The sequence below is a fragment of the Eutrigla gurnardus genome, assembly GCF_963514095.1.
Source record: "Eutrigla gurnardus genome assembly, chromosome: 20".
Classification (NCBI taxonomy): Eukaryota; Metazoa; Chordata; class Actinopteri; order Perciformes; family Triglidae; genus Eutrigla; species Eutrigla gurnardus.
In genome coordinates, this window is record NC_139931.1 from 7,531,897 (window position 1) to 7,545,541 (window position 13,645).

General features: G+C 45.1%; 2 protein-coding genes across 3 annotated transcripts in view; both read left to right on the forward strand.

Annotated features, from left to right (window-relative positions):
* fam20ca (FAM20C golgi associated secretory pathway kinase a) overlaps window positions 1-7,883 on the forward strand; it is a 28,123-nt gene extending 20,240 nt beyond the window's left edge. The window contains exons 4-10 of the mRNA XM_084037892.1: window positions 3,041-3,133; window positions 4,631-4,746; window positions 5,314-5,494; window positions 5,578-5,687; window positions 5,772-5,853; window positions 6,023-6,082; window positions 6,247-7,883. Coding sequence (XP_083894018.1) covers window positions 3,041-3,133; window positions 4,631-4,746; window positions 5,314-5,494; window positions 5,578-5,687; window positions 5,772-5,853; window positions 6,023-6,082; window positions 6,247-6,505 — 901 coding nt within the window. The 3' untranslated portion in view covers window positions 6,506-7,883. The remainder of the gene's footprint in view (window positions 1-3,040; window positions 3,134-4,630; window positions 4,747-5,313; window positions 5,495-5,577; window positions 5,688-5,771; window positions 5,854-6,022; window positions 6,083-6,246) is intronic.
* Window positions 7,884-12,768: 4,885 nt separating this feature from the next.
* rai1 (retinoic acid induced 1) overlaps window positions 12,769-13,645 on the forward strand; it is a 48,491-nt gene continuing 47,614 nt past the window's right edge. For both annotated transcript variants that reach the window (XM_084037418.1, XM_084037419.1), the window contains exon 1: window positions 12,769-12,911. The gene's annotated coding sequence lies outside the window, so the exon portion shown is untranslated. The remainder of the gene's footprint in view (window positions 12,912-13,645) is intronic.

Below are 13,645 nucleotides of genomic sequence, written 5' to 3' on the forward strand. Positions count from 1 at the left end.
CTGTTTTAAATGGTGGGGAAAACATTTGTGGAAGAGAAGGAATGACTGACAACGACATGGAGGAACAATGGAGGAGGAAAGCTGCTGGATGCTATACAGTATGTAATTGGTGTTAAATAGGGTCAGACTGGCGAGAGGGAATGTGTACAGTGATCAAACCACATTGGTAAATCAAAGCAGGTAAAAAGAAATAACTAAGCAGTGTTTAATGTTATTGAATTTCGTCTTATCCTGCTTCTTTAAATACTATTAACATATAAGCAGGCACAACTGAATTGATCAAGTTAAGCCGTGATCTCATTACGTCGTTCAAACCTGCAATAACTGTCTTTTTTCCACATCCAGGCAGCGGAAACAGAAGAAAGTGGTTTCAGTTCATACGTTGTTAATATGTTGAAACATAGATAGTTTATAGTCACTTTATTTATAAAATGCAACGTTTTGTAGCTACACATAAAAGGCTCTTACACGACTAAACCACCAACAGCTAATCTTTTAATTTGCGTGTGTAATTGTTGCAGTTGCTTCTACGCAGATCTCACAGAAAAGCAGTCCCTCTGTCTTCTTAGCCACACACACACACACACACACACACACACACACACACACACAGGCCCAGACAGAGACAAAGACGCTTGTCAGTGGGGGGCTGAAATCTGCTGTGGATTACCAATAGATGACAGATCTCCCATGCACCCTCCCTGCCTGTCTGTCTGTCTGTCTGTCTGTCTCACTCTCTCATTCTCTAAGTTAGATCAGTAGCAGGGAGCAGCAGGAGGTCAGATACTGTATGATTTGTTTGCACACTACATGCTGTCACACCTTTAAGCCTCAGATATACTTAACGTTAATTTGTGCTCGGATATCGTGGCTCTGCGTCCCCAAGATGCAATACGCACATGAACAGAGGGGGCAGTGTAGGGGCAGCATGGCGAAAGGGTTCATGCACGCGGGTCAGCAGCGACACCAATGATGGAATAGTTTAGAAGACAGGTCCGTAATTACACGCATCTGTACATCGTTTTAGTGCTGATGCACAGATATTCCTGGCTTCTATACGGTCTGAGTTCTGTGTGTTCGGTGCGCCCTCTGGTGGATTCCTCCTGTAACAAGCGTATTACATAGGCAAGTGTGAGTCCACGACGCAGCCAGCTATCTGCACCAACGTGTGGTTTAGTCACAATGAACAATTCATTCCAAAAAGGGCAGTTAGTCTGTTGATTTTCTCCCACTGGGTTCGTCTCTGCTGCCCTCTTTCTGTCACCAGCGTGTATCCTTGGTGTGTGTGTGTGTGTGTGTGTGTGTGTGTGTGTGTGTGTGTGTGTGTGTGTGTGTGTGTGTGTGTGTGTGTGTGAGAGAGAGAGAGAGATTTAGAAAGTGAGAGAGAGAGAGAAAACAGGAGTCTGGGCCACAGCTGCTGTTGCTGCCCCCCCACCCCACACCCATCCCTCTAATATAACCCTCCTCTGTGCAGGTCTAAGCTCATGAAAGAGCCATAAAACTGCCGAGTCAGCACAAACTGAGTCCACACAGGCAGTTTGGCTTCACCACTTCACACTCGTGAAGATTCTGCTGAAGCACAGTATGTTTGCTGTAGCCTAATCACACCCTCCCTCAGATAAAGGCCCTTTCATTATCAAGGACACTCACTCACAAAGAGAGAGAGCGTGTGTGTGTGTGTGTGTGTGTGTGTGTGTGTGTGTGTGTGTGTGTGTGTGTGTGTGTGTGTGTGTGTGTGTGTGTGTGTGTTCATTCTTGTGTTATGGCGTTTCACATCACCAACCTGCTATTGCCTTACATTTAAAATTCTAAGCTTCCTCCCCGACGGGAAATTGCATTTCACATCTTGGTGACCATGGCAACCAAAGCCCGTAAACCCGTCAGTCAGGTGTTACGTTACACAGTCTCCGAAGCAGAAAGTGAAGAAAGAAGAAGAAGAAGAAGAAAAAGAAGAAGAAGAAAATCTCACATGGTGTAAAAGCTTGGAAGGAAAGACTGACAACCTTCAACTTCCATGCAGAGGAACTTATAAACACATTAAACATATCAGTGTTCAAACTTTGAATCCCTTTGTGCCGCCGAGCCTCTGATTACCGACCCGCGATAAGCCGCCTGGATAAAGGCGGAGCGATAGCAAAGGTGCGTCACAGGTGGACCGAGGGCTTGTAAGGTCACCTTTTAAAAACAAGCTCCTTTTATTCCTCCTCCTCCTCTTCATCGCCACACTATCTTCCATCTCATGCAACCTGAAAAATAAAAACACCATTAGCCCCCCTCCTCGCTTCCTGTAGGGAACAGGGGACCGATCACAATAGCAGCGATTGATTTCTGGGTAAATGGCGGCTTCCTTGACACGTGAAAGAATCGGACATGTTAGTTTCTGCTGACGGTCAGAGTTGGAAACATGAAGTCCAATATATGTGTGTTTGTAGTTTTTTGTTGCTGACTTTTTTAGCAGGTTAATGTCATGTGAGAGAAAGAGAAAAATCAAGAGTGACTGTGGAGGGATAATATCCTGCAGCCAGGCGACAGGCAGGCAGACAGACAGGCAGACACAAAGAGACTTCAAGCTGTTCCTGACTCACATCCATGGCTTGGTTGGCAGGGATTTTGCATCTCCTGGGTGTCTGCCTGCGTGTTTCCCTTCAGCAGACTTGTCCATGTAGACTTTGGTCTCGCGCGACAGCTTCTGTCCTAGAAACGGGATGCAGGCGGGGAGATGAGTTTCGCCCCGCAGGAGGCCAACATCCGATTGAAGGCTGAGGAGGAGGTTGACGTGGAGAGCAGAAATGTCTCAAATCAGAAGATGGCGAACAGTGAAACATATAGAGATATGTTTTGAACTACCTGACTGATGCCCTGATGAGTCGATGCTCCACTTTCTCTTCTTTCGGCCAACATTTTTAACAGATTTTTGTCAGTTTAGCGTGGATAGAAGTATAGAAATGTGCTTTATTATCATGTTTCCTCTTGTTACTCTTATAAAACATGATCCTGCTGATTGTAGGTTTCATGTTTCATGTTAACCCGTGTCTTTCAGGCAGACCCGGGATCAGGAAACCCCTCCAGACTTCTTCTACTTCTCCGACTTTGAGAGGCACAACGCTGAGATTGCTGCTTTTCACTTGGACAGGTGAGTTTCATCATCATCCCAGCATTCAGTGCTGACATTTCTTTGGGATTCATCTGTTTCCTGTCCAAGTCCGATTTCAAATCCTCCTTCACGGTGTGTTCCGGGACAACGGCCGCTCTCACGTGTCCGTTCATACAGACGACAACGCCTTAAGCCTTTTAGAAAGCGGAGGTGTGCCTCGATGGAGTTAAGCGTTGAAAATTTGAATGGGATCCTATTTGGAACATGAGGGATTAGATAACACAGCGGGATCATCTCCTTTACCTGCTGCTGGGTGTATCATATTAATTCCCACGTCATCCTTTTATTCTAAAGTCTTCAGCTGACGAGGGAAAACACAACACTTGTCAACCTGTGTGACCCCCAGAGAGCAGTTGGCTTTTGGATCGCAGGCACCAGGCGGTGTTGCCTATGAGTTATAGGCCGGACCACAGCAGCCTCCAGACTCCAGCCTGAGCTACGACTAGTTTATGGCTTCATGTGTGACCCGGACTGAAGAGCAGGTTGCAAAAACGTTCTTTAATTTGATTTCTAAGTCTAGACAGTTATGATTTAATACACTAAAATATCCTGAAGACTTCAGGGAAAGCCAGCATCACTTTTTTCCCCTTCTATTCTTCGCCATATTACCATCTTTGTGAAGCTCTCCTGCACACACACACACACACACACACACAGGCGCTCCTTTGTCACCAGGGCCCGACATGACGGTGCGGATTGCGGCTCCTGAATGTGCTCCTCTGTAGGCTAAAGTTTCGCCAACTCTGTTCCACTCGGCCGGTCCGTCTGTGTGCGCCTGCTCCCAGGAGGCTTAGCTTTTGTCTCAAACCGGATCAGGGTCGTTTGGACGGCGAATATACGGCGAGGCGGGCGAGAGAGGGGTTGAATAGATGTTCTGTTCTGACATAAGAGCGTAAGAAAAGAATGAAAGAGAGACAGAAAGGGAGCTTGAGACGGTGAGGTGTAGATCACAACCATCTAAATATAGATAGAGGGTGTATTTGTCTGTGTGCTGTCTGGTAGTAGAAGGTAGGAAGACACACACACACACACACACACAGATTCTTCCTCCCGGTTTTGTCAATAAATGCTGCTGAAAAGATGATTAATTATTAAACATCTTGTGCTGCGATGATACGGATCAAGTCTCGTACTGACAGGTTGGATTGGAAACCACTAAACATTTTTCTTCTCTGAAGGAAAAAGTATCCTGATGTCACACTTTTTTCTTTGGGCTGTCTCACAAAGAGGGCGGGATTTAATCTGCACCACCTGGAGCACCATGGCAGAATAATCTGGAAGCCGTTCAGGGCAAATTAAGATGGAAACATTGTGTTTTACAGCACAAATGTAGACCTTGATGTCATTGGCAGCCTTCAAATTCATAGCATTTAAGTATTAAAATCGGCGTTACCATGTGGTTTTATCATATAGAGTATTTATTAATGAATGAATGAAATGACATATATTTGCTGACATGCCTCTCTGTTTCTTTAGGATCCTGGACTTCCGGAGAGTGCCCCCGGTGGCAGGGCGGCTTGTCAACATGACGAGGGAGATCAGGGATGTGACGCGTGATAAGAAGCTGTGGAGGACCTTCTTCATCTCACCAGGTAGGAACTCTGCCGCTCGCCGCAGGGATGCAGCTGTTCGGCTCCATCACTCCATCACACGAACACTGGCTTCACTTCCTACTGGATTGTGTACAAAGTGGCATCTGTAGTTGGAAGTGAGAAAGACGCCATAGCCAAATGTCAACACAGGGTGGCACTGTAAGCCAGATAATGAGCCTTGCTAGGATTTAATACGCATTAATACACATTAATATACACCCACTCAATACAACTTAAATAAATAATGTGTCAAATGAAGACATATTATGCAAAGCAAGTCATCTGTTACATATGAGTCAGGATTACAGATTAGAAGTCATTGATGCAAAAACATCTGCTTGTATGTAGAGATTAGAACAGTAGTTTTATTAATAAGAATATTTATAGATAAATTAAGACATTTGTTTGAATTTTTTTTGTTTTATGTGTATTTTCTTTTTTTTTTTGTTATCTGTATACTGAGAGGCCGGTTTGATCTGTATTCACATCATCTCTTGTTCTCCTTGATTGTAACGTCCCGTCTCTTCGCTGCCTCTGTCTAAAAAACAATCCTTTTTCTCTCCTCAGCCAATAACGTCTGCTTCTACGGCGAGTGCTCGTACTACTGCTCCACCGAGCACGCTCTGTGCGGTAAACCGGACCAGATCGAGGGCTCGCTGGCGGCCTTCCTGCCGGACCTGAACCTGGCCAAACGCAAGACGTGGAGGAACCCCTGGAGACGCTCCTACCACAAACGCAAGAAAGCCGAGTGAGGAGACGACACGTTCATGAATCTGTCAGCACATGGCACGCCTCCAGTCATTTATACATATATGATTTATGTGCTCTCAGATGGGAGGTGGACCCAGATTACTGCGACGAGGTCAAGCAGACTCCTCCGTACGACCGAGGCACTCGCCTGCTGGACGTCATGGATATGACCATCTTTGACTTCTTGATGGGTAAGAGGAACACTGGGAATGACAACTAAGTGTATCACATTTACAGATGAATAAATGGCATATTTATGCTCTCTCCTTGTCCAGGGAACATGGATCGACATCATTATGAAACATTTGAGAAGTTTGGGAACGACACCTTCATTATTCACCTTGACAACGGAAGAGGGTAAACACACTGAGCTGCTTTCCACGTCAAACGTTTGACCCACTGGGATAAAAACATGAATTTTTGCATTGAAAACCAGTTAAAAAAATACGTGCAAATTCTGCGTTATTATAACAATGAATTGATGATTCCTGCTTCCGTCTTTTGATTTTGATTCCCTCCCGTGAAGGTTTGGAAAACACTCCCACGATGAGCTGTCCATCCTGGTGCCTCTCAGCCAGTGCTGCAGGTCAGAACTTTCAGTGTCTGTACTTCCATGTTTAGCACTTCTGTTAGCGCATCTGCAGCTAGAAGGATAAACTCACATGAATGGAAATAAAAGTTCATGAATATATCTCTTGGAATAAAACGTAGAGGTAAATTAAAAATGACCTATTCATTTTCCCCGTCCAGGGTGAGGAAATCCACGTACCTGCGTCTCCAGCTGCTGGCCAAAGAGGAGTACCAGTTGAGCTCCTTGATGGAGGAGTCCCTGCTCCGGGATCGACTGACCCCGATCCTCATCCAGCCCCACCTCCAGGCCTTGGACCGCAGGCTCCGGCTGGTGCTGCAGGTCCTGGCGGGCTGCGTAGAGAAAGAAGGTTACGTGAACGTCGTGGAGGAGGAGCTCCCCGGGGACACGGCCACCCACAGGAGCCCGGGCCACAGGTAGTGAGGGCCAGACCCCATGGGGACGGAGACCACCGGTGACACGCGAACAACGGACCACATTCTGTGCTTGTTCGACCAATGGGACGGCCCCAAAGGTCCCACTTCTGATACCAAGCTGAATTCAGTGAATTCCAAGACTTGCCATCATTGCCTCTCTGGAAACAGCTTTCAAGTGTGTTTGTAAGAAAAGAAACTGTCCACAGACGGCACGAAGGACTGCGCTCGCACAGAGGCTTTGTATTTGTTAGATACAGATGTATTTTTGTTGTATAAGACATAAAGGAACCACTGCTGTCCTGTTTGAATATGGAGGTATCTGTTTGTTTCATGTGTTTTATTATATTAGAACATAACCAAATGAGAACATACACTGACTGGGGCAACATATGGACAATAAGCTTTATCAATTATCACAGTGTATGAAACGGTTGAGAAAGTGTGTGGAAGCTATTTTTTTTTTTCTTTTTGTAAAACATGTCATGCTAGTATAAACAACGTACAGCCGGGAGAATACGAGTTTCCAAACAGAGTGCTCTCTTTATCGATCTGACACAGTAGAAGTTCAGTATGTTCACTTTGCCTTATTCTGATTTTGTATCTCTCTTTTTTTTTTTTTTTAGCTTCACCATCTCCCATGAAGTCGAGCTTGCACAACGCTCAAATTGTATTTTCTAAACCAAAAATCATGCAAAGAGACCAGTGTGCTAGTTCATTTCATTCTTAAACGCAGACCTGAAACATCTAGAAGGGTCAGTTATATCATTTTACAATTAACGCAAAGCAAAATGTTTGATTCTTACAGTTGTTATGAGATTTCATGTCCAAGTGTCACAAAGAAAGTGGTTTAATACATTCTAGGTTGAGTTGCTTTATATGCTGGGAAATATATTACCTTAGTTACTTTAGCATTTGGATGCTATTTAAATTGTCATTCCTTTCTGTACTATTTTTATGTTCACATAATAGGAGAAGAAGAAAGCTCTTTGATTTGACATTAAGTGGTGCCATGCAGTTTTTCGGTTTCCTCCTAAGAGTCCTGTGCACTGGCTGACCCGGTACCTGTGAAAAGACACAAATACAGTACTTGAATGTTTTTGGGTTGGCAGTATGGACAAGATTCATAGCGCTGTGGTGTAGAGTCTGATGGATGGACTCAAGTCCAAGAGGTGCTTTGGGTCGATGAAGGGGTTAAAACGTCCCACGGCAGGGTGAACCTGGGGCACTATTCTTTAACTTTCATTCTCAATGTACATACCCATAAATACTTTGAAGACCTAAAACGCTGCACAGTGATTTGCTTCTGTTTTCTGCTATTTGCATTGTTACTGTGAAGATCTGTTTACTAAATGATTTAAGTGTGCAATAAAAACAAAAGTTAGGACAAACTGTCGTTGTGTAGGTGGATGTGGAAGTGGTTTTCTGTGTGGGTGGAGGTGGTGTTTCACTACTTGGTACTTTGTGTACTTTAGATGACTCTTAACTCAACGCTGCGTGGATCAGGTAATATTACATGAATACAATTAAAGGAAGACTAGGTAAGTTAGGGTAAAAAGAAACATTTTATAGTATATAGTATGCCATATAGATGCCATATATACTATATATGACTTTTTTTCCATCACTTTTTCCGACATACTATACTGTGAATTTTTTATGACTTTTTTCAACATAATATGATAATACTTAATTTTTCCCCACAAAATTGACTATTTTATGATTGTTTTGGTCTCACTAAACTCAGACTTTGCTTGACACGATAACAGTGATTTTTTATATTTTTACACATTTTTACACGTTTTTCACATTTTATGAATTTTGTCAGCTGCCTTTTTTGTGAATTTTCAACATGCTATGCTATTATTTTTTCCCCCAAAAAATTGACTATAACTTTTTATACATTTTCGACATGACTTTTTTTCCCTAAGAAAATGTTTAATCATTTTCACAACATTTTCTGAATTTTGTCGGCTGCCTTTTTTTGTGATTTTTCAACTTGCTATACTATGACACATTTTTTCCCCCAAAAAATTGACTATGGCTTTTTATAAATTTCCGATATGCCTTTTTTTTCCCCAAAAAATTTGTAAGAATTTTAAAAACACCATGAATTTTCAGCTGCATTTTTTTGTGAATTTTCGACATGCTATACATGTCCAAAAATTTTTTTTTAAAAAGTCATAGTATATAGTATGTCAAAAAAAGTAATGAAAAAAGTCTGAATATAGTTTGTCGAAAAAATTTAGGAATTTTCTTGTGAATTTTCAACATGCTATACTATGATTTTTTTTTTCCCAAAAAAAATGATTATGGCTTTTTATACTTTTCTGACATTACTTTTTTTCCCCCAAAAAAAAAATTAATCATTTTTTACATTTTATGAATTTTGTCTGCTGCCTTTTTTTGGTGAATTTTCATCACGCTATACTATGACGCATGTTCCCCAAAATTCACAATGGCTTTTTATAAATTTCTGACATTATTTTTTTTCCTCCCAAAGAAATTTAATAACTTTTTAGATTTTATGTATTTTGTCGGCTGCCTTTTTTGTGAATTTTCAACATGCTAAACCTTTTTTTTTTTTTTTTTTTTTTAAATGGAATAGGCTATGGCTTTTTATACATTTCCGACATGACTTTTTTTTCACCAAAAAAATGTACGAATTTTTTACAAAAATGAAAAAAGTCATAGTATATAGTATGTAAAAAAAAAGTCATGAAAAAAGTCAGAATATAGTTTGTCGAAGAAATTGATGAAAAAGGTCATAGTTTATGTCGAAAAAGTCATAAAAACAGTTGCACAGTGTGTAAAAAAATAATAGGAAAGCATAATTGTCATTATATAAAATCAATCTATCCCGTAAGACAGTCGTGTGAAATTAAGCACATCAATACTTGAGTTATAGCCAAATGTGTGATGGGAGCTCAAAGCGACCTTGACCTTTGACCTTTACCACAAAATCTGATCCGTTTATACGCGAGTCATGAGAATGGATGGCATCAGCTACCTCTCATGCACAATGCAACAGGTTTAAAGAAACAGACAACTTTATTTTTAGCACTGCATTTATTATTTCTGGTTGGTAAATGAAGGTAAGCCGATTATTCCCCAGGAGGGGGCGTGAGTGTGCCGCAGATCTGAGTGGGGAGCCCAGGAACAGCATCAATTCACTCTGGCACACCAGTCTCTGGTCTTATGGTCTTGTTTGAGAGGCGTGCATCTCTGTCACAGAGATTTGCTGATCTGGATTAAGGATATTAATTGATTATTCCACCAATATAAAAAGTATTTTTTATAATTAACCTTCATTTAGATGGAAGGCTAAAGGTTTGATATAAGGCCACAAGCAGACGCTGCACTTCAAATAATGACCACTAGGTTGTGCACTAGGATTATGCAACACTAAATAGTTGTTGATGTATTTAACAAAATTGACCACAACACAAGCCATTGCCATCAACAATTTGGGCTCGTGAGTCAGATTTGACTGTTGGTTTAAGCTTACCTTTTTTTTTTTTCTTTCATTCTAATCCAATGTGAATTATTTTTATAAGCAAAAAAAAATCCAAACCGTAATATTAACTCTATTCCTGATAACTTCCCTTCAACTCTAATGTTTACGCTCAACGGAAGACGACCCCATATTCTCTCACCTGATACCGAGGCAGCCTCTCCTGCCTAGTAACAGTATCCAACACCACTGTCCTCCCGTCTCTATGGCAACAGAGAGTAACCCCCTTCCTGCCCTGCCTCCCATTGATCCAAAGCATGTGGTTGAATCCTCGACGACCCTGACCCTTTCACCTCCACCGCTCCCCCATCTGACCGCTGAACTTGGAATAAACATTTCTTGGACTACCTGGAGCAAAACAAACAAAAATAAAAAAAACTTTCACAGAATAAAAGATGGGCTAAAACATCACAGTCCACTAATGAGCAGCCTGATCGTTGAAACAAACCGTGTGTGAAGAAAGCAGCACCTCTTAGTATTTATAAGGCCTCACCAGCTCTCCTGCTGATGCATCTGAGTGGAAAACACACCTACACACGCACGCACACACCGACAAAACTGCGCGTGCGTCTGGGCGCTGAGATGAGAGGAGCTTTTTTCAAACGCTTCTTCAGAGTCGTTTTTAACCCCTGTCCATCTCGATTGATGTCGGCGCTGTAGGCAAAGTCACGCTTCACTCAGATCCGCATTGATCAAAACAAACGCGTCCCGGTGAGGAGAGCTCGCCGAAACGGCTCGGGCACGTACGCGCGCAGCTCCGCTTCACGCGTCTGCTGCTGCGGGTCTCCAAACTGTCGAATACTAATCAACAACACTAATGAGTCCACTCCTCACATCGCCCATTATTTCAGTTTTTTACTGAGAACTTTACAAGCTTTACCCAGGCCTCGACCCCCCCTTCTTGTTTTTCAGCCGGCTGAGCAACACCGTGGCGGTGCGCGTGCCAGTAAGGAGCAGGCTCTGTGTCTGAACTCATGAATTATTGAACTGCGCCTATTTCGCGTCTGCAGCTAAAATTAGGAATAGCCTTATGTTGGCTATAATTAGAAAGCAGACGGAAAGCGTTCATTTATAATAGTAGGCTACATAGGGTTTTTTTTACGTTTCCAAGTTACGGGGTGAGTGTGTGCGTGCGCGTGTGTCCGAGTGCACGAGAGTGAGCCTGGCTACGGAGACACAAATCCCCGTCTGTCGTCAAGGTCAGGCGGACGCGCATCCTTTAGCGTCAAGAGCACCGGCAGAGAAATTAAACTCCAAAATCAATTGCCCTTGAACCACCGCGTGCGCGCGTGATTGTGCGCGCGCGTGCGTTCTGACTGACTGCCAACGCGTGCGTGTACACGTTTGTTTGTGGGAAGTGAGGGGGGGGGGGGGGGGGCATGCTGAGGTTGCGTGCGCCCCGTAATTTAACGCGCGTCCATACTGGCGCGCGTGCGTTTCTGTGCCAGGAGCGATCATGGGACGGCGCGCGCGGGGGGGGGATGGGGGCGCTTGCAAAAGCCGATGAAACACCCTCGGCTGCGCAGGAGAAATGCGGAGTGACCGAGATTCCGCCCGGTGCGCTGCGACAAAGAGCTCCTTCTGCACGACACGGCAAAAGGACAACAAGGAGAGGACGCTAATTATGGACGCGCGCCTGAGCAAGCTGCTCGCGGCCGCTCATCTGTCACTCAAGAGGAGGAGGGGGAGGAAGAGTGAGGAGGGGGAGACGGCGGAATGGGAGGAGTCCCACTCCCCCTTCCTCTTTCCCCTCCCCTTTCTTCCTCCTTATTTTCATTCATGGCACAATCAGTGACACACGCGCAGGCCTCCGCATATCTCCCCCACGCAGCAGTGGCGTCAAAAGTCTCTCTCTCCCTCTCTCTCTCTCTCTCACACACACACACACACCACACACACACACGCCGCTTCCTCGCCACCCACTCAGAGACCGAGGGAGAGAGAAAGTGAGGGAGCGCAAACCTGAGACAGAGAAGGAATTGAAGCTGCCGCTCGCTCGCCCCTTTCTCTCCCCTGCTGGGTGCTTCTAAGACCAAGAGGGGCAGAGAGAGAGAGAGAGAGAGAGAGAGAGAGAGAGAGAGAGAGAGAGAGGGAGAGAGAGAGAGAGAGAGAGAGAGAGAGGGAGGCAAGGAGCAGGTGGTCCCACAGCTCAACCACTCCCTCTCTCCTCCTCCCATCAGTACATCAGCAAACTCTCCACCTGACACACGCACACACACACACACACCACGCACACACACACACACACACGCTCAATGCGACGGCAATCACTCCACACACCCCCACCACTCCCCCTGAACTCTCCCACACACACACACACACACGTGCGTGTGGTGGCTGCCGGACAGGCTGCTTGACTCCGCAGCAGAGGCTGCAGGACCAAGCACCCCAACACCCCCCCACCTCCCTCCCACCACCATCACCCCCCCCCCCCCCCCCCCCCCCCCCCCCCCCGCCTCTAGCTAATTCCATTATACATTCCCGACTAGAAGGAAGAGGGGCTGTCTTCTAATTGCTTTCTTATCCCCCTGAGTCCCCCTCACTCTCTCCTCCCTCCTCCACCCCCCCACCCGCCTCCCTCCGCTCAGCCCTCCCCTCACCCTGCTTGCACTCAACATGGCAGCAGACAAGCAGAGGAGGGAGGCGAGCTAGAGAGCAGGAGAGAGAGAGAGTGAGAGAGAGAGAGGGGGGAGAGAGAGACAAGCAGGCAGGCAGGCTGCCGCTATCAGGGAATACTGGTGCCATTTTCAGCATCGCAGGGTAAAAGGATTGAGCCTCGCCGCTGTACGCTCGGCTCGGCTCGGCTCAGCTCAGCTTGCCTCGGCTTCAGAACAGCTGAACAAGAGGGGGATTGGAGGGGACAACAAAAGGAGGAGAGAACGGCTGACCCCTAACACAGGTACCACGCTTTTCCCTGTCATTTGTGTCTCCTCTAGCAGGTCTGCGATAGACGGCAGCGTGCAGATGGAAGTGAGGGGAAGGGGGAACATAGAGGGGGGTGTTTGTCTATGTGTCTGTTTGTACATGCTGAATAGAGGACGGCGGGGTCCCTCCTGGGATTGCGTTCTATTTTCACTCACTGGGTGCTTTTCATAAGGGGGGGGGGGGGCATTCACCTCACACACACACACAAACACAAACACGCACTCCCAGTACCACACACCTGCCTCAACGCTTGATTTCAGCATCTGTCCAAACAACAGGCGCCCAAAAACAAAAGATGACTGCAAAAAAAAAAACTGTGAAAACACAGTGGAGAACACGAGCTGCAACCTCTCGGTTTCGTCCGGGGTTTGTTTGTTTTTCTCCCTCCCGGGCTGCATTCAGCATCCTGAGCCCAAGGATGTGTTACGTAGCGCTATAACAGGACACTATGTCACAGCGGCGATGTGTCATGGCACGCTGTTTACTCTGCCTATTGCGTAAGGAGAAATCTGAACAACACACCGCACACGCTAATCTTATGAAACCAGCAACCAAGTTAGATTCTGGATGTAATCTGTGTTTACTCGTGGTGTATGGATACTCTATATGTTGTGATGAATGAGGGATAGAAGTGCTGCGTTTTATTTCTAATGTTTATGGTTGTTAAAGTGTTTAAATTGTATTTTTAGTGTGGTTTTGCCCGATGTC